The sequence below is a fragment of the Oncorhynchus kisutch genome, linkage group LG24 (assembly GCF_002021735.2).
Source record: "Oncorhynchus kisutch isolate 150728-3 linkage group LG24, Okis_V2, whole genome shotgun sequence".
NCBI classification, from domain to species: domain Eukaryota; kingdom Metazoa; phylum Chordata; class Actinopteri; order Salmoniformes; family Salmonidae; genus Oncorhynchus; species Oncorhynchus kisutch.
Genome location: NC_034197.2, coordinates 25,057,458 through 25,084,843, shown reverse-complemented (window position 1 = coordinate 25,084,843; position 27,386 = coordinate 25,057,458). Strand labels below are relative to the sequence as shown.

Here is a 27,386-nt window from a genome sequence, read left to right as displayed (position 1 = left end):
TTCGCCGTGGGCTTTGAACGGGGCACCTGGCTCACGCCCGGGAGGCAGCCCGGGTCCAAAACGAATGGAATCAACTTTCACCCTGTGCCAGATTAATCGAATCCCCTAATTGACTTGACATGAAACCGACACCCCCTCCACCAATTCCCTTGCACGTGATTTGTTCAGCATAGTGTCAACCATGAGTTAAATGAGGCGGGTTTTTCCTATCTACGTCAATGGGCGGTTTTTGAGTGTTAGGAACCGAACTGGGAGGGGACGTTTGACTGACCAGTAAAGAAGTGCGTGGTGTTGTGTACATTTTTATCGTTTCTAAGCTAGTTAACACATGAACGGCAATTTACACCGTGAACTGGTAGTAGTGGCGGGAACAAAATAGGACAGTTTGCATCTGAATGCAAGCGGGGGCTGCGAGTGACTGAATAGCGGCAGGTAGGGAGAGCTGTATCGGTCAGCCATGGGTTTCCGAAAGAAGAACAAGAGCCCGCCGGTGCTGAGCCACGAGTTCGTGATCCAGAATCACGCGGATATGGTTTCATGTGTGGCTATGATAATTCTCCTCGGCCTGATGTTCGAGGTACGGTGTTAAACCCTGGAATGTATGCTGCACACTATATAAGAAAACGCCTCGTCTGAACTGTGATGACAACGTCAGCAAGACTCAAAGGGGACTGGGCGCAAGCGTATCCCTTCTCATATGTCACACCGATTGCCAAGGAAGACAGGAGGCACACTGTGCTAAATAGTTGCTGGTCAACTAGCATGTCACACCAACTAGCTAGCTATCTAATATTACCAAATGGATAGATAGCGCTAGCCAGTTTGCTATCACATCCATGCATGTGACAGTAAACGATGGGGATTGTTTACATTACTCAACTCCCATTCAAGTCTGCAAAAACGTAATTAATTGAGTGCTTGTTGCTTTTAACTGAACTTGCTATCTAAGTTAGCCTGCTAGGCAACTTGTTCTGAAAATGAAACACGATCGCATATTGGCTATCTAGCCAATTCCCCATCCAATTTGTCAGTCTCATTGAGTACGTTTACAATCATACACACTAATAATCCGATATTAAACTGATTATGGCAGTAGGCAGATTATGCAATAGTCATGTAAACGCCGTACTCTGTTTATCTTAATCCTATGAATGTCAAAATCGAAGTAAACATACGCCAATTAAAACCCCTTGTTTTCTGGGCAATCTTTCGAATGATTAAATCATGTAAACACCCTAATGGCGTTCCAGCGGTGTATTTGGTCTGCGCATGTGCTAGCACCAGCCGAGCGAGCCTCCCTCTAGCACGAGTGAAGTATGTTAGGAACAACTGTATGCGTGTTAGAAGTAGTTTTCACATACACACGTCATATGTTTGAAATCAGAACAACATTTGTTTCCCAAAAATCACATATTCGCTGTGGTAGAACGTTTATTTTGATTGGCGATTTTCAGCAGTGATCAGAGTGCCATCAGGTAGCCTGGTTTCAGATGTATTCATGTAAATAGGATTATTAGGGAAATCGTTCTTCTTGCAACGCATGTATCGGTTTTAATCGAACCATTATATTAATCTGGCTATCCACAATAATCGAAAACATTTTATTGTGATTGACTCCTATGCATCTGCATTATCAGAAAGAACAATACCTTGACAATACCTTACCTATTTGATATCTTCCGTTTATTGCAGGTCACAGCAAAGTTTGCCATAATGTTCATCACCATTCAATACAATGTGACTCAAAGTCTTGGTAAGTCTACATCATTTTTATTTGTAGTTATTTTACCAAGTAAGTTGACACATTCTAATTTACAGCAATGACATGGGGAATAGTTACAAGGGAGAGGAGGGGGATGAAGGAGCCAATTGGAAGCTGGGGATGATTTGGTGGCCATGATGGTATGAGGGCCAGATTGGGAATTTAACCAGGATACCAGGGTTAACACCTCTGCTCTTACAATAAGTGCCATGGGATCTTTAGTGTCAGGACACCCATTAAACATATCATCCAATTGATGGCACCCTGCACAGGGTAATGTCCCCAATCACTGCCCTGGCACATTGGGGTATGTATATATATATTTTTTAGACTAGAGGAAAGAGTGCCTCCTACTGGCCCAGCATCTGGTCTCCCATCCTGGGACTGACCAGGGCCAACCCTGTTTAGCTTCAGAGCCAAGCCAGCAGTGGGAAGCAGGGTGGTATGCTGCTGAAATATTTATTTGTATTTATTTCAAAAATGTAATATAATTTTACAGTATTTAGTTTTTACATGTATCCAGTACCTTGTATTTGAAGCCATTGACCAAGTTTTTTTTTTTGTTCATCTGTATGTTATCAGATGAGAGGGCTGAGCAAGTGAACCTGTACCAGTACGGTCCTAAAGACATAGCCACTGTGTTCTTCTACCTGCTCATTGCTGTCATACTCCACGCCTTAATACAGGAATACATTCTCGATGTGAGTGTCTCTGCACACAGACCCCTGTTGTGTGTGTGTGTGTGTGTGTGTGACAGAGAGAAAGGAGGATATCTGTATAGGTAGTTAATCTACAGAACACATAGTCACTGTGTGTGCTCGTGCGTGTCTTTCCCCCTTTTTTCAAGCCCAAGTGTGATCATAACTTAAGGTCTGGCCTTGTGTCGCTTAGCAGTCTTATCCTTCTCACCCTCTTAGGCAGTCAAATATTATCCTCCACGGCCACTTCCTTCTCTTACACAGCCCACAACAAATGATAACAGACACGTTTCGCTTCGTCGGTATGCATGTCTCATGTCCTATTTTCTCTGATTTCAGAAAATGAATAGGCGGTTGCACCTGTCGAAAACCAAACATAGCAAGTTCAATGAATCGGGACAGCTTGCTGCCTTCTACTTATTGTCCTTCATCTGGGGCTGCAGCATCTTAACGGCGGTAAGAAGACCAATGAAATGCTGCCAGGAGCCTTGAAATATTATGTGAAGACAAGCAGTCCATCCTGTGGAATTTGTTATTTGGCTCATGCTGTCTCTTATCTTTTAGGAGGAATTTGCGACAAATCCTACTTTCTTATGGGAGGGCTACCCACACACCCACATGGTGTAAGTAAGGATTTATACATACATTTTACGCCTTCGGGTCACTCATTTATTATTTCAACATGTCAGAGGGACAGGGTTAGTACTGTTTTCATCACAACCTTTTGGGGAGTTACCAAGCGTTCTAGAACACAATAATTCCCCACAAGTGTTCTGTGACAGCTCAGATTTGAGTTGGCACAGTGGAAAGGCCTTAGTGACCCAGGGTGCATTGCAGCCTTAGTATTGCGCATGGGAGTACACTGTCCGGCTGTCTCATCAAATCAATTTTAGACATCAGGTTCCCCTAAAATATTTATTCCAAATGTGATGTTTTATTCAAGCTAGACACACAGTGCTAAGTGTCTGTCTTTTCCATCTGTCTCCTCATTTCTCATTGTGTAAAGAGGTGTTATTTAAATCCATTTTATTAGGGGAAATAGATTAAACAGGAATACATAAATTGTGAACTGAATATTTTCTCCCAGGTTACATACATTTTTCTTATTGATGGACTTTCATCTATCTTTTAAAATTATGTTTGTAAATGCATGTAACAGAATCTGTTATCATGATCAAGCGTTCATGTCCCATCATATCCACTCGCTCCCTGCATAGATAGACCGGATCTCTGCCTGCCTGTAACCTGCCCTCTCTGCAGCTTTCAGGTGAAGTTCTTTTACATTTGCCAAATCGCATACTGGCTCCATGCCCTTCCTGAGCTGTACTTCCAGAAAGTGAGAAAGGTAAGGGTGCATGATCACACCTTGGGTTAGGTCCTAAAGATGACACATCTGTCATTTAATACATCTTGTGATTCTGTAATTCCCCATTGTTGCAATACATGGTTCATATTCTTTATTCTCCTCTTACAAACCCATTTGTGACTGTAAAAGTCATGTGGCACTGAAACTGCTGTGGCACACCCCTACACTGATACAGCAGTCATGAATAAAGGCTCTTTCCTGCTTGTGTGTTTCAGGAGGATATTCCCCGCCAGCTCTATTACATTTGTCTTTACGTCTTCCACATCACCGGTGCCTACATCTTAAAGTGAGTGTGCGTCATCTCAGGGAAGTGGTTAGATAAGAAGATAAAGGCTGTATGGATGGAGCTACCGTTCAGCACTTCCTTACTTATGCACTTTAAAACCTCTTTGGGATAGGAACCTTCATCTCAATTTCCACCTAAAATTACATACCCAAATCTAACTTTCTGTAGCTCAGGATCTGAAGCAAGGATATGCATATTCTTGGTACTATTTGAAAGGAAACACTTTGAATGTGGAGATGTGAAATGAATGCAACAGACTGAATTATTCAAGAAGGAGAGAGCTACATAATATGTTGTATGAAGTCTCACAGGTGTCCCTCACGAGTTTGTCCAAATGTGGCCGAATTGGTCAGTTGATACATTTTCAAGTTGATAAATATAGAGAAAATAAGTTTACACACAAAGATGAAGGGGGCTGTACTTTCCAGTCATGTTCAGCTGAGGTCCTGGCTGCCTTTTAGGCCGACATGATGGTGGAAGTGACTCCACATCATCCTCTAGCACAGTTTGCCAACCTCCTCTCCCTCAGTGGTAGTTGCCCGTAGTGCACTGGCCCTCCTCCATTTCTGAGCTGGCCTCTTCACACGTCTATATGGCTGGGTGGGGGTGGGTGTGGAGCCAGAGACGGCAGCAGGGGTCAGACTGGAGGAACCAGTTCCTACATTTGAGTGAGTGGGGGATAGAGGACTTGAGTGTTGGCTCCCCAGTGTTCACCTCTACCACTATTGAGGATTTATAAAAATAAATAAATCAGAACTCAAGTTTACTATTACTTATTTTATGTGACTTTTATTTTAGCAGGGGTTGAGCCCTGCATCAATACTTTTATGGATGAGCCCTGCATCAATACATAAAATACACAAGACATCTATAAACAGAGTATGGGAAACACAATCACTATAATGAAATATGTGGACCAATAGGCATTAAGACACACAAACCACAGCCACAGCATGTCATAGCTAACATAAACATACACAGTCAAAAGTTTTAGAACACCTACTCATTCAAGGGGTTTTCTTTAGTTTGACTATTTTCTACATTGTAGAATAATAGTGAAGACATCAAAACTATGAAATAACACACATGGAATCATGTAGTAACCAAAAAAGCCACCCTTTGCCTTGATGACAGCTTTGTACACTCTTTGCATTCTCTCAACCAGATTCACCTGGAATGCTTTTCCAACAGTCTTGAAGGAGTTCCCACATATGCTGAGCACTTGTTGGCTGCTTTTCCTTCACTCTGCGGTCCAACTCATCCCATACCTTCTCATTTGGGTTGAGGTCGAGTGATTGTGGAGGCCAGGTCATCTGATGCAGCACTCCATCACTCTCCTTCTTGGTCAAATAGCCCTTATGCAGCCTGGAGGTGGGTTGGGTCATTGTCTTGTTAAAAAACAAATCATAGTCCCACTAAGTGCAAACCAGATGGGATGCAGTGTCACTGCAGAATGCTGTGTTAGCCATGCTGTGTGCCATAAGTGTGCCTTGAATTCTAAATAAATCAGACAGTGTCACCAGCAAAGCACTCCCACACCATCACACCAGCTCCATGCTTCACGGTGGGAAACTCTCATGCGGAGATCATCCGTTCACCTACTCTGTGTCTCACAAAGACGTTGGTTGGAGCCAAAAACCTCAAATTTAGGCTCCTCGGACCAAAGACAGATTTCCACCAGTCAAATATCCATTGCTCGTGTTTCTTGCCCCAAGCGAGTCTCTTCTTCTTATTGGTGTCCTTTAATAGTGGTTTCTTTGCAGCAATTTGACCATGAAGGCCTTATTCACAGTCTCCTCTGAACAGTTGTTGTTGATGTGTCGGTTACTTGAAATCTGTGAAACATTTTATTTAGGCTGCAATTTCTGAGGTGCAGTTAACTCTAATGAACTTATCCTCTGCTGAAGAGGTAACTGGGTCTTCCTTTCCTGTGGTGGTCCTCATGAGAGCCAGATTCATCATAGTGCTTAATGGTTTTTGTGGCTGCACTTGAAGAAACTTTCACAGTTCTTGACATTTTTCAGATTGACTGACCTTCATGTCGTTTCTCTTTGCTTATTTGAGCCGTTCTTGCCATAGCCCTATTTGGTAAGACCAAATCCATATTATCTTCTGTATACCACCCTTACCTTGTCACAACAAAACTGATTGGCTCAAACGCATAAAGAAGGAAAGAAATTCCACAAACTGACATTTAACAAGGCACACCTGTTAATTGAAATTCATTCTAGGTGACTACCTCATGAAGCTAGTTGAGAAAATGCAGAGTGTGTAAAGCTGTCATTAAGGCAAAGCTTGGCTACTTTGACTATTTTGATTTGTTTAACACTTTTTTTTGGTTACTTCATGATTCCATGTTTTATGTCATAGTTTTAATGTCTTCACTATTATTATACAATGTAGAACATAGTAAAAAATAAATAAGAACCCTTGAATGAGTAGGTGTGTCCAAACTTTTGACTGGTACTGAAAATACAGTACCTTTGAAAAGTATTCCTTCCAATTGACATTTTCCACATTTTATTTGGTTACAGACTTATTCTAAAATAGATTAAATGTGTGTGTTTTTTCTCAATCTGCACACAATACCCCATAATGATTTATTTTAATTTAATTTTTTATTTAACCTTTATTTAACCAGGTAGGCTAGTTGAGAACAAGTTCTCATTTACAACTGCCGACCTGGCCAAGATAAAGCATAGCAGTGTGAACAGACAACACAGTTACACATGGAGTAAACAAGTCAATAACACAGTAGGAAAAAAAGTCTATATACATTATGTGCAAAAAGCATGAGGAGGTAGGCAATAAATAGGCCATAGGAGCGAATAATTACAATTTAGCAGATTAACACTGGAGTGATAAATGATCAGATGTTCATGTGCAAGTAGAGATACTGGTGTGCAAAAGAGCAGAAAAGTAAATAAAAACAGTATGGGGTTGAGGTAGGTAAATTGGGTGGGCTATTTACAGACGGACTATGTACAGCTGCAGCGATCGGTTAGCTGCTCAGATAGCAGATGTTTAAAGTTGGTGAGGGAAATAAAAGTCTCCAACTTCAGCGATTTTTGCAATTCGTTCCAGTCACAGGCAGCAGAGAACTGGAAGGAAAGGCGGCCAAATGAGGTGTTGGCTTTAGGGATGATCAGTGAGATACACCTGCTGGAGCGCGTACTACGGGTGGGTGTTGCCATCGTGACCAGTGAACTGAGATAAGCCGGAGCTTTACCTAGCATGGACTTGTAGATGACCTGGAGCCAGTGGGTCTGGCGACGAATATGTAGCGAGGGCCAGCCGACTAGAGCATACAGGTCGCAGTGGTGGGTGGTATAAGGTGCTTTAGTAACAAAACGGATGGCACTGTGATAAACTGCATCTAGTTTGCGGAGTAGAGTATTGCAAGCTATTTTGTAGATGACATCGCCGAGGATCGGTAAGGATAGTAAGTTTGGCAGCGTGAGTGAAGGAGGCTTTGTTGCGAAATAGAAAGCCGACTAGATTTGATTTTGGATTGGAGATGTTTGATATGAGTCTGGAAGGAGAGTTTAGTCTAGCCAGACACCTAGGTACTTATAGATGTCCACATATTCTAGGTCGGAACCATCTAGGGTGGTGATGCTAGTCGGGCGTGCGGGTGCAGGCAGCGAACGGTTGAAAGCATGCATTTGGTTTTACTAGCGTTTAAGAGCAGTTGGAGGCCACGGAAGGAGTGTTGTATGGCATTGAAGCTCGTTTGGAGGTTAGATAGCACAGTGTCCAAGGAAGGGCCAGAAGTATACAGAATGGTGTCGTCTGCGTAGAGGTGGATCAGGGAATCGCCCGCAGCAAGAGCAACATCATTGATATATACAGAGAAAAGAGTCGCCCTGAGAATTGAACCCTGTGGTACCCCCATAGAGACTGCCAGAGGACCGGACAACATGCCCTCCGAATTGACACACTGAACTCTGTCTGCAAAGTAGTTGGTGAACCAGGCAAGGCAGTCATTAGAAAAACCGAGGCTACTGACTCTGCCGATAAGAATATGGTGATTGACAGAGTCGAAAGCCTTGGACAGGTCGACAACGACGGCTGCACAGTACTGTCTTTTATCGATGGTGGTTATGATATTGTTTAGTACCTTGAGCGTGGCTGTGGTGCACCCGTGACCGGCTCGGAATCCGGATTGCACAGCGGAGAAGGTACGGTGGGATTCGAGATGGTCAGTGATCTGTTTGTTAACTTGGCTTTCGAAGACTTTAGATAGACAGGGCAGGATGGATATAGGTCTGTAACAGTTTGGGTCCAGGGTGTCACCCCCTTTGAAGAGGGGGATGACCGCGGCAGCTTTCCAATCCTTGGGGATCTCAGACGATACGAAAGAGAGGTTGAACAGGCTGGTAATAGGGGTAGCGACAATGGCGGCAGATAGTTTCAGAAATAGAGGGTCCAGATTGTCAAGCCCAGCTGATTTGTATGGGTCCAGGTTTTGCAGCTCTTTCAGAACATCTGCTATTTAGGTAAAGGAGAAGCTGGGGAGGCTTAGGGGAGAGCTCTTTGGCCGAGGTTGGAGTAGCCAGGAGGAAGGCATGGCCAGCCGTTGAAAAGTGTTTGGAAGTTTTCGATTATCACAGATTTGTGCAGTGGGCAGCTGGGAGGAGGTGCTCTTGTTCTCCATGGACTTTACTGTGTCCCAGAACGTTTTGGAGTTAGAACTACAGGATGCAAATTTCTGCTTGAAAAAGCTGGCCTTTGCTTTCCTGACTGACTGCGTGTATTGGTTCCTGACTTCCCTGAACAGTTGCATATCGCGTGGACTATTCGATGATATTGCAGTCCGCCACAGAATGTTTTTGTGCTGGTCGAGGGCAGTCAGGTCTGGAGTGAACCAAGGGCTATATCTGTTCTTAGTTTTTTTGAGCAGAGCATGCTTATCTAAGATGGTGAGGAAGTTACTTTTAAAGAATGACCAGGCATCCTCAACTGACGGGATGAGGTCAATATCCTTCCAGTATACCCAGGCCATGTCGATTAGAAAGGCCTGCTCGCAGTAGTGTTTTTTGGAGCATTTGACAGTGATGAGGGGTGGTCGTTTGACCGTGGACCCGTAGCGGATACAGGCAATGCGGCTGAGATCCTGATTGAAGACAGCAGAGGTGTATTTGGAGGGCAAGTTGGTCAGGATAATGTCTATGAGGGTGCCCATGTTTACGGATTTAGGGTTGTTCCTGGTGGGTTCCTTGATGATTTGTGTGAGATTGAGGGCATCTAGCTTAGATTGTAGGACTGCCGGTGTGTTAAGCATATCCCAGTTTAGGTCACCTAACAGAAGGAACTTTGAAGCTAGATGGGGGGGGGGGGGGGGGGCGATCAATTCACAAATGGTGTCCAGGGCACAGCTGGGAGCGGAGGGGGGTCGATAGCAGACGGCAACAGTGAGAGACTTATTTCTGGAGAGATACATTTTTTTAAATTAGAATTTCAAACTGTTTGGGTATGGAACTGGAAAGTATGACATTACTTTACAGGCTATCTCTGCAGTAGAATGCAACTCCTCCCACTTAGAACTGCCTATCTTGATGAAAAATGTTATAGTTGGGTATGGAAATCTCAGAATTTTTGGTGGCCTTCCTAAGCCAGGATTCAGACACGGCAAGGACATCAGGGTTGGCAGAGTGTGCTAAAGCAGTGAGTAAAACAAACTTAGGGAGGAGGCTTCTGATGTTGACATGCATGAAACCAAGGCTTTTTCGATCACAGAAGTCAACAAATGAGGGTGCCTGGGGACATGCAGGGCCTGGGTTTACCTCCACATCACCCGAGGAACAGAGGAGGAGTAGGATGAGGCTGCAGCTAAAGGCTATCAAAACTGGTCGCCTAGAGTGTTGGAGACAAAAAATAAAAGGAGCAGATTTCTGGGCGTGGTAGAATATATTCAGGGCATAATGTCATAATGTGCAGACAGGGGTATGGTGGGGTGCGGGTACAGCGGAGGTAAGCCCAGGCACTGGATGACGATAAGAGAGGTTGTATCTCTGGATACAACATGCTGGTTATAATGGGTAAGGTCACTGCATGAGTGGGAGGTGGGACAAAGGAGGTATCAGAGGTATGAAGAGTGGAACTAGGGGCTCCATTGTAAACTAAAACAATGATAACTAACCTGAACAACAGTATACAAGGCATATTGACATTTGAGAGAGACATACAGCAAGGCATAAAGTAATCGCAGGTGTTGATTGGGAGAGCTAGCTAAAACAACAGGTGAGACAACAACAGCTAATCAGCTTACACAACAACAGCAGGTAAACTGGCGATGACTATTGATGAAGCAAAAACAGGTTTAGACTTTTGCTAATTAATAAAAATAAGAAACAGATATTACATTTACATAAGTATTCAGACCCTTTACTCAGTACTTTGTTGAAACACTTTTGGCAGAAATTACAGCCTTGAGTCTTGTTAGGTATGATGCTACAAGCTTGGCTACACCTGTATCTGGGGAGTTCTGTTCATTATTCTCTGAAGATTATCTCAGTCTCTGTCAGGTTGGATGGGGAGTGTCGTTGCACAGCTATTTTCAGGTCTCTCCAGAGATGTTTGATCGGATTTAAGTCCGGACTCTGGCTGTGCCACTCAAGAACATTCAGAGACTTGTCCAAAAATCCTCTCCTATGTTGTCTTGGCTGTGTGCTTAGGGTCATTGTCTTTCGCCCCAGTAGGTTTTCATCAAGGATCTCTCTGTACTTTGCTCCGTTCATCTTTCCCTCGATCCTGTCCCTATCGCTGAAAAACACCCCCACAGCATGATGCTGCCACCACCATGCTTCACCATAGGGATGGTGCCAGGTTTCCTCCAGACATGATGCTTGGCATTCAGGGCAAAGAGTTCCGTCTTGGTTTCATGAGTCCGGAGAATCTTGTTTCTCATGGTCTGAGTTATTTTGGTGCCTTTTGGCAAACTCCAAGCGGGCTGTCATGTGCCTTTTACTGAGGAGTGGCATCCGTCTGGCCACTCTACCATAAAGGCCTGATTGGTGGAGTGCTGCAGAGATGGTTGTACTTCTGGAAGTTTCTCACATCTCCACAGAGGAACTCTGGAGTTCGGTCAGAGTGACCATTGGGTTCTTGGTCACCTCCCTGACCAAGGCCCTTCTTCCCCGATTGTTCCGTTTGGCCGGGCGGCGAGCTCTAGGAAGAGTCTTGGTAGTTCCAAACTTCTTCCATTTAAGAGTGATGTATGCTACTTTGTTCTTGGAGACCTTCAATACTGCAGACATTTTTTGGTACCCTTCCTTAGAGCTGTGCCTCGACACAATCCAGTCTCGGAGCTCTAAGGACAATTCCTTCAACCTCCTGTTTTTGCTCTGACATGCACTGTCAACTATTGACAGGTGTGCCTTTCCAAATAATCTCCGATCAATTGAATTTACCACAGGTGGACTCCAATCAAGTTGTAGAAACATCTCAAGGAAGATCAATGGAAACAGGATGTGCCTGAGCTCAATTTCGAGTCTCATAGCAAAGGCTCTGAATACTTATGTAAATAAGGTATTTCTTTTTTTATAAATTTGCAGAAATTTCTAAACCTGTTTTCACCTTGTCCTTATGGGGTATTGTGTGTAGGTTAATGATGAAAAATGTATTTAATTAATTTTAGAATAAGTCTAACGTAACAAAAGGTGAAGGGGTCTGACTACTTTCCGAATGCACTGTTTCCCCAGAGAGAGTTTGGTGTCTGAGGTGATGGGTGGGGTTAGTAAACCTGTATGAATGTATTTGCTTTGTCCTCAAAATACCTCCCATACAGGCAACCTTTTTAATCTTCCAACATACAGGTCAAGTCTGACAAACTCATTTGTTGTGTGAAAGTGACTGGAAAAGTTCAGAAGTTATCACGGTAGTAGTGATATCCTATCAAAGTAGTATAATCAGCAGAAGTACCTCGAACTGTTTTAGCTGGCATCTGAACCTCCTTGACCCAATACTATTTTAATGGCCTTCTGTTACTCAGCTCCTCTCCTTCAAGACCACTGGTGCTTTAATTTCATCCTAGTGCTCCACATACCTCTTTCTGATCACTGGGCATGACTGACAGGATAGGGAAGAAAGGAGGTAATTCAAGTTTTTTTGCAAATGGCTTCAGTGTTATGATGTTTCCTTTTCCCCTGCTGAAGTTGTGGGCTGAATCCCTTTTCCTTGTGTCCGTTCCGTATCCTCTCTCGAATAGCCCTCGTGGTGGTGGTCTTACCCAAAAAAAACAACCTTAATATTTCTAATCGATGGGAGGACACCTACTTGTTGAGGGGAAAACTCATTCAGGAATCAGGCAGAACTAATCAGCAATAGGAGTTTATTCAATCAATTGCAAGAGAGATCACTCTCAGGATGAACTGGAGAAGAACTCAAGTTACAGAATCACACCGTCATTATATACTTATTCTACTCAAAGAGATGATTGCCTCTCTTTGGGGAAAGCAAGCTTACATGAGAGATTAGGGGGACTTGGCTCCACTTCCTTAAAGCATTGTACAAACAAGAACATATTCTAACCAGTTCTCACAGCCTACATGACTGAGGGGAGTGATGAGTTCTTTTCGGTTAGAAGACGAATTTGGCCTTGAGCTGGGCCTCTAGTGCCCGATCGATAAGGAGTCAGCAGCAAATCCCTCCTTTGTGCAGTGTGTGAAGAGGGTACTGGACAGCTATGGAAAATTACCAGTTGATACAGTACATATAGTACTATTCAATTCAAGCATTTACATAGCATTAGACTGTAACAGTACCATTTTGCCCAAACATACTAAACAACAATATTGGAAGTAGTGCCACTCATAATTGCATTGCATGGATCAATTATAGGCCCTTTTATGGTAGATATGCATAAATCATCGCTTCTATCTTCTGGACAACTTTTAAAGATGCTTCCTCCTGCAAATGTGAATAATATTTAATTTTATTGAGTTGTTCAGTACGGTTAATCCCTCGACAGAAAATGTCATCTGATTAAGGTTTGTTATCTGTTTCCCCTGGTGTTTGCGGACTTCCTGTGTTCAGCCTCCACCGGCTGGGCCTGGTGCTGCTGGTACCTCACTACCTGGTGGAGCTCCTGTTCCACGCCTCACGCCTCTTCTACTTCAGTGACGAGAACAAGCAGAAGGGGTATGTATGAGTTGTATGCTGGACACCACCTCCATTTTCATACCAGTCAATACAAGGAGGGGAGAAGTAGGTTTGGAATTTAATTTGGTTATTATTGTCACCTTCAGCAAGTCACTTGTTTGATACAATGGGAGCTTTTCCTCCCTTATCGGACTAAACTGATTGATTTGAATAACCGATAGTGTCTTACGTCAGCCCATGGAAGATGTCACCGTTGTTGCCATGGTGACCTACTCAGATTCTCTTTTCTTTTCCAGTTTCACTCTGTGGGCGCTACTTTTCATCATCGCTCGCCTCCTTACCCTCACCCTCTCCGTACTGACTTTTGGCTTCGGACTGCCCCGCGCAGAGAACCAGGGTTTCTCACTGGCAAAAGGCAACTTCAATGTGCTTACCATTAGGCAAGTCATGTTTCTTAAGATTGCTTAATTTGCCCTGTTACCCCCTCTGATTTGTCCCTTGAGAGCAAGTTTGAACTTTTCATCTATCAAAGAAAGTAAAATGCCTGTCATTGCTCATGGCTGGTCTTCATAATGTTTCCCCCCTTGCCTCTCAGGATGACGTGCCTGGCTGCCATTTGCCTGACCCAGGCCTGGATGATGTGGAAGTTCATCAACTTCCAGTTGAAGAAGTGGAGGGAGCACAGCCAGAGCCAGGCCTCCAAGAAGAAGGCTTTCAGCCCAAAGAGCAAGCCCCACAAGAAGGACCTGGCCCGGGGTGAGTCCGCTGCCGCCCCCTTGGATCACCCACCTCCAGCCATTACAACTCTGTGATGCAGATATGTTTCTGACATGTTGTTCTTGTTTGTTTTGTTAGTAGGTTCTGCCAACGGTGTGGTGAAGTCCGATGACAAGGCCTCACCCCGTGCGAGAAAAGCCAAAGCCTCATAGAGTTGGAGGGAGAGAATGGAGGGATGGAGCTAAGGAGAAGTGAGGGGGCTATTCTCAATGTGACATTTTGTCTTTTCATCACTTACTTTTTTTTAATCTATTCCCAAAAAGAACCTTAACTGTCTCTTTTATGTTAGAACCTATGTTTTAATAGTCATGTTTTTGTTTGTTTTGATGACCTCATGTTTGTGTTCAGTTGTTATTTCTGTGGATGGGGATGTAAGCAGGGCAGGGTCAACTGGTTAAATGTTTTGAAGTATGAATCTGCTACCTGTGTGTGCCCCACCAGCTGCCCCACTGCTGAACGAAAACATGGGGTTTGGCCCTAAGCCACTCTGGGCTGGCCTTTTAGGCAAGGTGTGTCTGCTAAATCTCTCCTACTCAAATGATGTTGCTTGAGAGAGAGGAAGTGGGAAGTAACTGGATAGATAATTGGTCAAAAAGTCATTTTTGGAGAGGAATTATCTGTTGGGCTTGCATCCAGCTTCAGGGCCCTAGTCAATCAAACTTTCCAACTGGATTTCTGAGGAAGTCAAACATGCACTGTTCAATTTTTACAGCAAGAGTGCATGTCACGATTCATGTTCTCAACATAACATGTAAATCAAGAAGTGTGTGAAACGTTGGACCTAACGGTGTCCATTTGATGCCTATATTGTTACTTGCTTTTGCCGTATGAAATCTGTGCTATTATGGAATTGAGGCACTGTTAGTAGTTAGTCATTGAGTAGCCCCATCTCACAGATTGACCAACTCTCTATCAGCCATATTCTGACTCAACTGGCCTTTATCCAAAACTCCATTACTGGAGATACTTTCTTTATCCATGCAGACAGAACTAGATCTCTTGAGAAAATGATGCGTTGATGTACAGTCCCAGTCAAAAGTTTGGATACACCTACTCATTTCATGGTTTTCTTTATTTTTACTATTTTCTGCATTGTAGAATAATAGTGAAGACATCAAAACCATGAAATAACACACATGGAATCATGTAGTAACCAAAAAAGTGTTGAAACCAATCAAAATATATTTTAGATTCTTCAAAGTAGCCACCCTTTGCCTTGATGATAGTTTTGCTCACTCTTGGCATTCTCTCAACCAGCTTCAAGAGGTAGTCACCTGGAATGCATTTCAATTAACAGATGTGCCTTGTTAATTTGTGGAATTTATTTCCTTAATACGTTTGAGCCAGTCAGTTGTGTTTTGACATGGTAGTGGTGGTATACAGAAGATAGCCCTATTTGTTAAAAGACGAAGTCCATATAATGGCAAGAACAGCTCAAATAAGTAAAGAGAAACGAAAGTCCGTCATTACTTTAAGATGTGAAGGTCAATCAATCTGGAAAATGTCAAGAACTTTTAAAGTTTATTCAAGTGCAGTTGCAGAAACCATTAAGCACTATGATAAAACTGTCTCTCTTGAGGACCACCACAGGAATGGAAGACCCAGAGTTACCTCTGCTGCAGAGGATGTTCATTAGAGTTACCAGCTTCAGAAATTGCAGACCAAATAAATGCTTCACAGAGTTCAAGTAACAGACACATCTCAACACCAACTGTTCAGAGGAGACTGTGTGAATCAGGCCTTCATGGTTTTATTGCTGCAAAGAAACCACTACTCAAGGAAGGCAATAAGAAGAAGAGACTTGCTTGGGCCAAGAAACACGAGCAATGGACATTTGACCGGTGAAAATCTGTTCTTTGGTCTGATGAGTCTAAATTTGAGATTTTTGGTTCCAACCGCTGTGTCTTTGTGAGATGCAGAGTAGGTGTGTGAAGCATGGAGGAGGAGGTGTGATCATGTGGGAGTGCTTTGCTGGTCACACTGTCTTTGATTTATTTAGAATTCAAGTCACACTTAACCAGCATGGCTACCACAGCATTGTGCAGCGAGACGCCATCCCATTTAGTTTGCGCTTAGTGGGACTATCATTTGTTTTTCAACAGGACAATGACCCAACACACCTCCAGGCTGCGTAAGGGCTATTTGACCAAGAAGGAGAGTGATGGAGTGCTGCATCAGATGAACTGGCCTCCACAATCATCTGACCTCAACCCAAATGAGATGGTTTGGGATGAGTTGGACCGCGGAGTGAAGGAGAAGCAGCCAATGAGTATGTGGTAACTCCTTCAAGACATGGAAAAGCATTCCAGGTGAAGGTGGTTGAGAGAATGCCAAGAGTGTGCAAACCTGCCAAGGCAAAGGGTGGCCACTTTGAAGAATCTCAAATATAAAATATATTTATATATTTCTTTGGTTATTACATGATTCCATTTATGTTATTTCATAGTTTTGAGGTCTTCACTATTATTGTACAATGTAGAAAATAGTACAAATAAAGAAAAACCCTTGAATGAGTAGGTGTCCAACTTTTTTGACTGATACTATATGTGGAGGATTTGTGCAGGAGTTCAGGTGAGGTTTTTTGTGTTTCGGTTCAGGATTTCAATCTCCGTTAAGATTATATTCATTACTGAACAATGCCAATAATTAATGCCTCAAGTTATAGAGTTAAGCCTAAAGGGTCATGGTTAGGTTTTGACGAGCCGTTGAGTTTGCATCTCAGAAGCATTCAGTGGCCTTTTTTTCACATCCACTGGAAGTGTTGAGTTATTTATTTCAGTCGTATCTTTTTTAAAATTTTTATCATGCTTTGGCAACTCTATAACCAACATAGACGAGGTACAAAGCGAAACGCTTTCAGTCTCAACCCAAACGATACAATCCTCCTTTTAAGTGTCCTTAAAATGTCAGTGGCGTGAGCCATGGAGTTCTCCTCGGGTTTTCTTTTTTTGCCTTTTTTATATCTGGGTGTATGGCACAGGAGGCTGAGGGGAGGATGGCTCATAATAATGGCTAGAATGGAATGGTATCAAACACATGGAAAATATGTATTTGGTGTGTTCAATACCATTCCATTAATCCATTCCATCAATCCGTTCCAGCCATTACTATGAGCCCGTCCTCCCCAATTAAGGTGTCACCGGCTGCCTGTGGTGTATGTTGGCAGGCAGCTGCCTCCATAGTCACCCACTTATTATACTGTACATCCCATTCTCAGATAGATAGTCTCTTGCCAGACGGCTTACTTCCGCAATCTTTGAATGTGCCGTTGCCCAAGTTCTGGCTATAAGAGACTAATTCTCAGATGGGACGTGTGTGTGTGTGTGTGTGCGTGCATGCCCGTGTCTAGTTCTACCTGTGGTTATGTCTACTGTGTGTGCCCGTGAGGAAGTGAAGGCTCTGCATGATTCATGCTTTTAGTGTCTTTGCATTTTCACTTTAAAAAAAAGTTGTTGCCCTTGTGGCTTCATGGAGTTTGACAGACAGTTTAACTCCCCTTGTTTCCTTTTAAATCCTTTACCTTGTTTTCATTTCACCTTTTTGTTCATTTACAAAAAAAGGCTTTTGTAATGAAGACCGTGAGTGGTAACTGAGTTATATTTTATATAAAGTCTTATTGGATGTTTGCTTACAACCCCTGACCCTTCCTTAACCCCTGTCCTGTGTGAAATAGATTCTGTGACTTCTGTTTGCCACATTTGGGCTGAAGGGGCCTTCTTGCTCTACCAGTCCAGTGATTTGGACATTGCAATTGGACACTTATGTTATGTCCTGTAGAGACCAAATGCTGTTGTCACAAATGGGACGAGTTACCATTCCTAGCCTGAGCTCAGATCTGTTTGTGATTTGCCAACTTCTCTGACTAGCATTATATTTGGCTGAAGCATATACTGATCTGGGACCAGGCTGCTTGTTTGGTAGGTTGAGTAGTAGTATTGCTTCGGCAGGAAATGGATGACTTGAGTTTAGTTCTCATGCTGCTCTATCTAAAGCGGAAGTTGAAAGTGTGGAGGACTGGTGTTCTGTTTTGAGTCTGTTACATGGCAATGTCTTAGGAGGAAAGGAGGAGCAGATTACTTTTATACCAGCCTTTTACTTTAATGTATCTGATATTTAAAATAAAATAATCTATATGAATTTAACGCTACTCTGTACTAAATAACTGTCAGATTTTTTTAGCTATTTTTATAGTTGAAAAAAACTGTTAAAGTTCACTAATATTCACCACACACACAGAAATATATATGAATAGTATTTTGCATCCTTATTGGTATGAGTTGTTTTTATACATCAAAAGACCAAGCTTGCTCCCCTTTAAGTCAGGGTGCACATTTCAGTGTGAGAGAACTAGTCCTATTTCATAGTTTCACCATCTTATACTCTATTTCATAGATTTGGCCCTGTATTGAATTAGAGTAAATAAGAACCACTCTGCCATAGGACAATGCTCTGAAAGCACTATACTGAAATTGTGTCTTCTGCAGTAATTACAGTAGAATACTATAAAATGATCTGCTATCCATGTAATTAGATAGCCATGTTTGATCAGCAAGGATCCTGTTATGTTTCTTTGTGTTTTATTGTTCTAAGGTGTGTCCTGCAGGGGTATTTAATTGGGCCGGAATGATACCAGTATCTCAATGTTTTTTTTTTCCATGGCAATAATGAAAACACGAAGCTGATCAAGTCTTTGGTCTTTTAAAAACCTGCTGTATGACACATTGTGTGCTATAGCTTGGAAAATAAATGTGACAACATAATGAGGTTTGTTTCTAACATTAGGGCTGTTTTCTTAAAGAAGTTAAACCTGCTTTGTTTCCTTGCCACGATACTAACGAGTATTGCGGTATTAGTATCGTCCCGGTCCTAGTATTTAACTTGAGCATTTGCCCTTCATCCATTCCTTTACTGATTGATTTGATATCATAGTTCGTCATGATGCAAGAGCTGAGTAACATGAGCGTCCTTCATCCAGGTTAGGAGACATGATATTCCCCTCTGAGTTGTCTTCTCACTCGTACCACCACGCACACTATTGAAATATTCAGCATAGTGAAGCATGACACCAATGGATGCCACGGTCTATACTGTCAGCATTTTGGGTTGTAGCACTGATGTGTCTAACCTAGCTCTTGACTGCAATGACCATTTGATCTCTGGTAAGGTGGCAATTTATCCACACAATGCAAAGACCCATGCTAATAGTTTTAGTTTCATATTAACCTTTTGAGTGGCAACTACCATTAATGCATTTGAGATGATGAGATGCATACATGCTTCATAACAGCCAGGAACAGAGAAAACACTACATTATTTCAGATTGTTTTGTTGGGTTATTTTGCTGCTTGCGTCTAAATGTTGTATAATCCTTTTTTAAATGTGTCGTCTCTGATATGCTCTGGACCGTATGTATTTATCCGAAACCTTGTGATTTTTTGTTTATTTGGTAGTATTTTTTTATTTAATGTTTGAATAAAGCCTTTGTTGACTATCCTGAGTGATGCTGTCACCTTCAGTGTGATTTGTTGCTTAAAGGTCGGAGTTGAATTGTTTCTATTTCTGTTGAAACTGAAGATAATGTGAGAGAGAACTGTGTAATTCCAGTCTTGACAGTGTTAGAATGATGATCCCACACGAAAGATATCAGAGGAAATGTATAGTCAGTCATACAGCAGGGGTTTATGCAAAACATTTAACTGATGTTGATATGGCTATGACTGCCTTCCCACTGATTTCTTATGTTCAATTTCAGATGAAAGTAGGCCTACCATCACATTCTACTTCATGAATCCCTAACTTATTTTTCTGTTTATTTATGAGGATTGCAGACGAGGTTCAAGTTTCGAGGTCGTCTTCGGACCTAAGGATTTCCTTAGGTCCATATTTTTAAAAATACTACTGCTCATCATAATTTGGATAAAGTAAGTATGCATGCCTGTCTGCACTTTGTAATATATTGTCCTATGCAACCAAATGCAACATTATTTTGGCAATGGTTCTCGTTGTTCATGTTTTACATGTATGTTCTTAAAGAATAGGTAGCTCTAATGTAACAACCTTATTTGAGGGCAAGTAACTGATGATTTGTAAATGGTGAGCAGAGAACACTAGAAAAATATATATGAATATAAGCCATTTGTTTTCATTATGTGAATGACTTAAAAACGATCTATGAAGTCTAAAGCTGACCATCTGGATGGGCTACACTTTAAACAGTGAAACTATATTGCATTACTGCTTTTAAAGGTTCAATCAAGATTCAAAGCTACTTTGGCCTAAATGTTTCTGTATCTTGAAAATAGTGTTAAATGTGTGTATTGTAACTGTTAGTTATTGTAACAATCCTTTACAGGCTCTACTCATTGCATCATTGATGGAACAAAAAGCCACAAAATAGTTTGCAAAAGCAGAGAATGGTTAACCAATAGCTAATAGTTAAGGACATTTAAATCAGACAAATATGTCATTTCAAGTAGGTATAACTACATATATTTCCTTTGTTTCAATATTGGCACAGGACTTTGACTGAATCCATAATTCCATTGGGGAAAAATTGTCATAACTTAACCATTGAAGAAAACCTATTAAACTAGCCCTACCTTCTGGTTTGTGTCAGGTGTTGCTTCCAATATTACCATTTGACATGTATTTTTTTGTTGCTCCAGATGACCTCCACACTGAGATTGCCAGATGTGTGTCCCTGGCCCCCATGCCTTCCTTGTAGTCATTGTTGCTCCAGATGACCTCCACACTGAGATTGCCAGATGTGTGTCCCTGGCCCCCATGCCTTCCTTGTAGTCATTGTTGCTCCAGATGACCTCCACACTGAGATTGCCAGATGTGTGTCCCTGGCCCCCATGCCTTCCTTGTAGTCATCCCGCACGGCCACTTCACTGAAGAGGATGAGATGGTTGTGGGGCAAATTACTACGATTTTTAGGGAGAAAGCGGAGCAGAACTACGGGTTGGTTCTTTTCACCACAAGGAGATTCTGGATGGCATGCAGATAGAAGAATACAATCGAGTCCCCAAAGGCACTCAAGGCTCTGCTGAAGAGGTGCCAGAACAGATACCATGTCTTCAACAACAAGGACCTCACCAAGACCTCGCCAACCGAGAGCAGGTGAAAGGGCTGCTAGAAAAGGTAGAGAGGATGGTGGAGGGGAACGGAGGAGGGTGCTATACCAATAAAATGTTGAGAAAGGCAAAGGAGCTTATCATCAGGAAGGTGATCATAATTAAGCAGACATTGAAGTCTCCCACTTCGACATCTGAATGATGGCCATCAACTGCCTTGAGGTCCTGGCAGAAATGAATAAGTGGGTGGTGCCATTATTTGTATGGGCAGCAGTAGGAGCTGTTGCTGGGCCTATAGTTGTGGGGGCAATCACATGTAAAGCTGTGTGGTGTAGTAGTAGGAGGGGCTGTAGAAGGGATTGCAGGGTTGGTGATGGGGCCTGATGCAGACCACCAAAAATGCCCACAGGTCATAACAAGCAGCAGTGAAATTAGTGGCTGTGTTAGGAACTGCAGCAGTTTTTTATTTTTTATTTTTTTTACCTTTATTTAACCAGGCAAGTCAGTTAAGAACACATTCTTATTTTCAATGACGGCCTGGGAACAGTGGGTTAACTGCCTGTTCAGGGGCAGAACGACAGATTTGTACCTTGTCAGCTCGGGGGTTTGAACTTGCAACCATCCGGTTACTAGTCCAACGCTCGAACCACTAGGCTACCCTGCCGTGGAGAAGGAGCTATAGCTCTGGGGTGGGGAGGATGTACAGTAGGCAGCTGCAGGAATCATTTATGTGCGTACATGACTTATAGCTCTCAATTTGTAACAACTGAGTTGAGAGTTAAAGAAACACCAGCCTTTATCATATCTGTTGTTGCTCTGTTCTGGAATGTGCACTTACAAATAAAGCTGTTGACTAAACTCAGATTAAACTTTGGATTTGGAGGATTTGGGGCCAGGATATGTATGAGTGGATGCCACACACACAAACACAGAACACGAGAGACACATTCAAATTTAAGCACAACTAAGGAATTATGGCCTGTATTTCAATTAATACATTTGGTTTTATTTATTCAAGCTAACTAGCTTGGGTCCTTTGCGCTTAACAATTTTTCATTGAGGATCCATATGAAGTCTTCAGTGTGTGTACGCTTGTGAGTGTGTATAATGGCAACAGGTTGGTGTGTGATGATGCACTCACTTGTGAAACAAGCGTGTGCTTCCTCAGATCCTTGTTTCCTCTCCTAGAATCCTCCCTCATTTCCCTCAGATATTTAAAGTCTTTCCATCTTAAAGTAAAAAAGAGGAATGGTACAATCCTCAAGACAATGTGAAAAAACAGGACTGCAATAAGCATCTTCTTCTACCATTGACTGGATGTCTTCTACACCCTTTAGCCCACCAGAGGGCAATGATGAGTTTCTCACCTGAGAGGCCGAAGCAATCTGCGAGGGGATATCTGCAGGCAGCTAGACCTGCATTAATAAATCACCACTCAAAGAGAGAGAGACATATACACAGTCAACCACATACACACAGTAGCATACGCACTCGCACACAGTCAACCACAGAAATGCAGAAGCACACACACACAGAAGCACACACACTCTCAGACAGACATAGAGGCTATCTGAGTAGAGTTAAACCAACACTACACATCTGTGCAGGGCAGAAATGGAAAGAGGGAGGGGAAAAGAGAGAGGAGAAAGGAGTGGGAAGGAGAGAGAGCAGAAACACACCTCTACCTCAGTTTTAAATCGTCTCAGTATGGTGCTTTGTTTCAGAGTGAAGGGGATTTTCTCAGTGATCAGACAGCATGATGGATCAGTGGGAACCAGACAATCAGACTGGAGCTCTGCAGGGTCGTCAGGAGGACACCAGTTCACACATACACTCTCCGTCAAACACGCCAGACTGAAGTATAACAGCTCTTAGCATGGCCCCCAAACCTGGTGTGTGTGTGTGTGTGTGAGAGTGTTTGTCTGTGTCTATCTGCATGCCTTTATGCCTGTGTATACCTCAAAACATTTTCTGCCTGAACATTACAGCCCTAAAAAGACAGGAGTAATCACTCTCATGCTCTTTTCCTCTAATTCCTCCCTATCATCCAATGAGGATCAATCTTTTTCTGAATTGTGCGTATTATGTGTAATTTCCATATAAATTAGCTTCATTAAAAGGGGAGTACTTTCTTATTTAACAAGGCTCATTTGGAATTCTGTATTTAATAACACAAGTAATCCTAGACTCGCAGAAAAATAGCCAAAGATTAGCAGGGCTGGAGCATCAATTTTGTAAATTCTGTTTGTGCGCATGTGTATGTGTGTTTGCATGCCTGCGTGCATGCGTGCCTGCGTGATTTATTGAGTAAGACCCTCCTCTGTCCCCATCTGGCAAGGCAGAATCTGTCTCCTATGGATTTTATACAAGAATTGCAGCGCTACAGGAGATGCCATTGAACTATCACAGTATCCAGAGTTGTGATGGTGACACCAAGGCTGCTGGTGGGAGAGCTGAGCAGGAAGGATAAAGAGACGAGGCCAGACAGGGAGAGTATGCAGGTGGATAATGATGAAGGACAGAGAGTGGGAGAGGAAGAAACATCTGCGGAAGAACAGAGTAGAAGAGATAGAAAGTGAGGAAAGGGGCCAGTGAGGGCAGACAGATTAAAGGAGAGGGTGAGAAAGAGGCGGTGTGAAGGAAGGAGAGGGTAGATGGTGGAAAGGGTGTTCGATTTAGAGTGCCTCCTCTCCTCTGAGTGTGTGTGTGTTTGCATGTATACAGTGCCTTCGGAAAGTATTCAGACTCCTTGACTTTTTCCACATTTTGTTGCGTTACAGTCTTATTCTAAAATGGATTAAATAGTTTTTTTCCCCTTGTCAATCTACACACAATACCCCATAATGACAAAACCAAAAAGGTTTTTAGAAATGTTTGCTAATTTATTTAAAAAAATAAGAAATATAACATTTACATAAGCATGCAGACCCTTTACTCAGTACTTTGTTGAAGCACCTTTGGTAGCGAGTACAGCATTGAGTCTTCTTGGGTATGACGCTACAAGCTTGTCAAACCTGTATTTGGGGAGTTTTTCCCATTCTTCTCTGCAGATCTCAAGCTCTGTCAGGTTGGATGGGGAGCATTGATGCACAGCTATTTTCAGGTCTCTCCAGAGATGTTCGATCGATCGGGTTCAAGTCCGGGCTCTGGCTGGGCCACTGAAGGACATTGTCCCAAAGCCACTCCTGTGTTGTTTTGGCTGTGTCCTTGGGGTTGTTCTCCTGTTGGAAGGTGAACCTTCGCCTCGGTCTGATCTCTCTGTACTTTGCTCCGTTCATCTTTGCCTCGTGCCTCCCAGTCCCTGCCGCTGAAAAACATCCTCACAGCATGATGCTGTGGTTTCCTCCAGACGTGACACTTGGCATTGAGGCCAAAGAGGTCAATATTGGTTTCATCAGACCAGAAAATCTTGTTTCTCATGGTCTGAGAGTCTTTAGGTGCCTTTTGGCAAACTCCAAGCAGGCTGTCATGTGCATTTTACCGAGAGTGGCTGAAGTTTGGCCACTCTACCATAAAGGCCTGATTGGTGGAGTGCTGCAGAGATTGTTGTCCTTCTGGAAGGTTCTCCCATCTGCACAGAGGAATACTAGAGCTCTGTCAGAGTGACCATTGGTCAACTCTCTGAACAAGGCCCTTATCCCCCGATCGCTGAGTTTGACCGGGCAGCCAGCTCTAGGAAGAGTCTTGGTGGTTCCAAACTTCTTCCATTTAGAATGATGGAGGCCACTGTGTTCTTGGGGATCTTCAATGCTGCAGATTTTTTTTTGCTACCCTTCCCCAGATCTGTGCCTCGACACAACCCTGTCTCAGAACTCTACGGACAATTCCTTCGACCTCTTGTCTTGGTTTTTGCTCTGACATGCACTGTCAACTTTGGGACCTTATATAGACAGGTTTGTGCCTTTCCAAATCATGTCCAATCGATTGAATTTACCACAGGTGGACTCCAATCATGTTGTAGAAAAATCTCAAGGATAATCATTGGAAACAGTATGAACCTGAGCTCGATTTCTAGTCTCATAGCAAAGGGTCTGAATACTTGTGTAAATAAGGTATTTCTGTTTTTTATTTTTAATACATTTGCAAACATTTCTAAAATGTTCACTTTTTTTATGGGGTATTGTGTGTAGATTGATTAGGAAAATGTTTTATTTAATCAATTTCAGAATAAGGCTGTAACATAACAAAAGGTGGAAAAAGTTAAGGGGCCTGAATAATTTCCAAATGCACTGTATGTGTGGGGGTGAGGTGACTCTGGCAGCAGGAGACAGACAGGCTGGTGGACTCAAAGTGCGGAATTTGTCATCTGTTTCTGCCATAAATCTCTGACTTATGATACTGTTGGCAGCCAACAACTGCCTTCTCTCTCCCTCTCTCTCTCCCTTACTCTCTCTCCCTCACTGTCTTTCTCAGCCTCCTTCTTAATTATCCTCTGTCTCTGTCTCTCTCTCTCTCACACACACACACACACACGCAGCGATAGTGCTGATTCAGGCTCCATTGTGCAGTGTGGAGGAGGATGTGGTGAATCAGTGTCAGTGTCCAAGCCAATCGGAGAGAGTGAGACAATGAGGGAGGAGAGAAGGAGAGGACAACAGAAAGGTGGGATAGAGTAACTGGGAGGAGGGAGAAGGAGAGAGGTATGGAATATTTAACCAACCAGACTAAAGGAAAAGGGATGAGGGTGTGAAGAGACAAGGGGAGGGACTGAAAGATGGTCAGAGGTGAGGGAAGAGAGGAAGAGAGGGGGAGGAGGAGGAGGAGGGAGGGAGGGAGGGAGCATGGCAGTGCTCTGAATCTAGGACACAGATACTCCAGAGCTGCATGAGCCTGATTGCAGAAACACAATGTTAGCAGACATTCATTGTGGTCCACCTGGATCCATGTAGGACAGCTGTTGTTGTTTGATGGTGTCTAGTCTGAACGTTGGCCCACAGCTCTTTGAGGAGAATTCTGACAAACACCTCACTGACTATGAAGTGTCACTCAAACAAACCAGTGAGGAAGAGGAGCAGATGTAGTGGATTCTTCGACAGCTGGGATTCTTCCACCTACTTACTTTGAAGACACAACAAAAATCTAAGTGAATATTGGGAGGACAAAAGCACTTGATTTACGCATCTATATCAGACACTAACCACATTTCCATCCACAGTTTTAAACATTTCAACATTCACAAGGCTGCAGGGCCAGACGGATTGCCAGGACTCCGAGCATGCGCTGACCAACTGGCAAGAATCTTCACTGACATGTTCAAACTGTCCCTGACCGAGTCTGTAATACCAACATTTTTCAAGCAGACCACCATAGTGCCTGGGCCCAAGAACACTAAGGTAAACCTGCCTAAATGACTACCGAACTGTAGCACTCACGCCTGTAGCCATGAAGTGCTTTGAAAGGCTGGTCATGGCTCACATCAACACCATTATCCCAGAAACCTTAGACCCACTTCGTTTTGCATGTCGCCCCAACAGATCCACAGATGATGCAATCTCTATTGCACTCAACACTGCCCTTTTACACCTGGACAAAAGGAACACCTATGTGAGAATACAGCTCAGCGTTCAACACCACAGTGCCCTCAAAGCTCATCACTAAGCTAAGAAACCTGGGACTAAACACCTCCCTCTGCAACTGGATCCTGGACTTCCTGACGGGCCACCACGAGGTGGTAAGGGTATGCAACAACACATCTGCCACGCTGATCCTCAACACAGTGGCCCCTCAGAGGTGCGTGCTCAGTCCGCTCCTATACTCCCTGTTCACCCATGACTGGATGGCCAAGCACGACTCCAACACCATCATTAAGTTTGCAGACTTCACAACAGTGGTAGGCCTGATAACCGACAACGATGAGACAGCCTATAGGGAGGAGGTCAGAGACCTGGCAGTGTGGTGCCAGGATAACAACCTCTCCATCAATGCGATCAAGACAAAGGAGATTATCATAGATGGGGCTGCAGTGGAGCAGGTTGAGAGCTTCAAGTTCCTTGGTGTCCACATCACCAACGAACTATCATGGTCCAAACACACCAAAACAGTCGTGAAGAGGGCAAGACAACGCTTATTCCCCCTCAGGACACTGAAATGATTTGGCATGGGTCCTCAGATCCTCAAAAAGTCCTACAGCTGCACCATCGAGAGCATCCTGACTGGTTGCATCCCCCTATGTCAGGGGAAGGCCCTAAAAATTGTCGAAGACTCCAGCCACCACAGTCATAGACTGTTCTTTTTGCTACCACACGGCAAACGGTACCGGACCGCCAAGACTAGGTCCATAAGGCTTCTTATCAGCTTTTATCCCCAAGCCATGAGACAC

General features: G+C 43.2%; 1 protein-coding gene across 6 annotated transcripts; it reads left to right on the top strand.

Annotated features, from left to right (window-relative positions):
* Positions 1-225: 225 nt before the first annotated feature.
* On the top strand, positions 226-19,492 carry LOC109869118 (translocating chain-associated membrane protein 1-like 1). Of its 6 annotated transcripts, XM_020458996.2 has the most exons (12): positions 232-577; positions 1,693-1,753; positions 2,345-2,463; positions 2,800-2,916; positions 3,025-3,083; positions 3,682-3,805; positions 4,042-4,112; positions 13,149-13,253; positions 13,511-13,654; positions 13,810-13,970; positions 14,070-14,182; positions 16,094-16,143. In XM_020458996.2, the coding sequence occupies exons 1-11, from the start codon at positions 458-460 to the stop codon at positions 14,141-14,143; spliced, it is 1,155 nt and encodes a 384-aa protein (XP_020314585.1). In that variant the 5' UTR covers positions 232-457; the 3' UTR covers positions 14,144-14,182; positions 16,094-16,143. The 6 variants fall into 6 exon arrangements, with proteins under 6 accessions (XP_031660308.1, XP_020314585.1, XP_020314588.1 ...); XM_031804448.1 differs by having other exon boundaries at positions 226-281; positions 14,070-19,492; XM_020458999.2 differs by having other exon boundaries at positions 3,721-3,805; positions 14,073-19,492.
* The last annotated feature ends 7,894 nt before the right edge of the window (positions 19,493-27,386 follow it).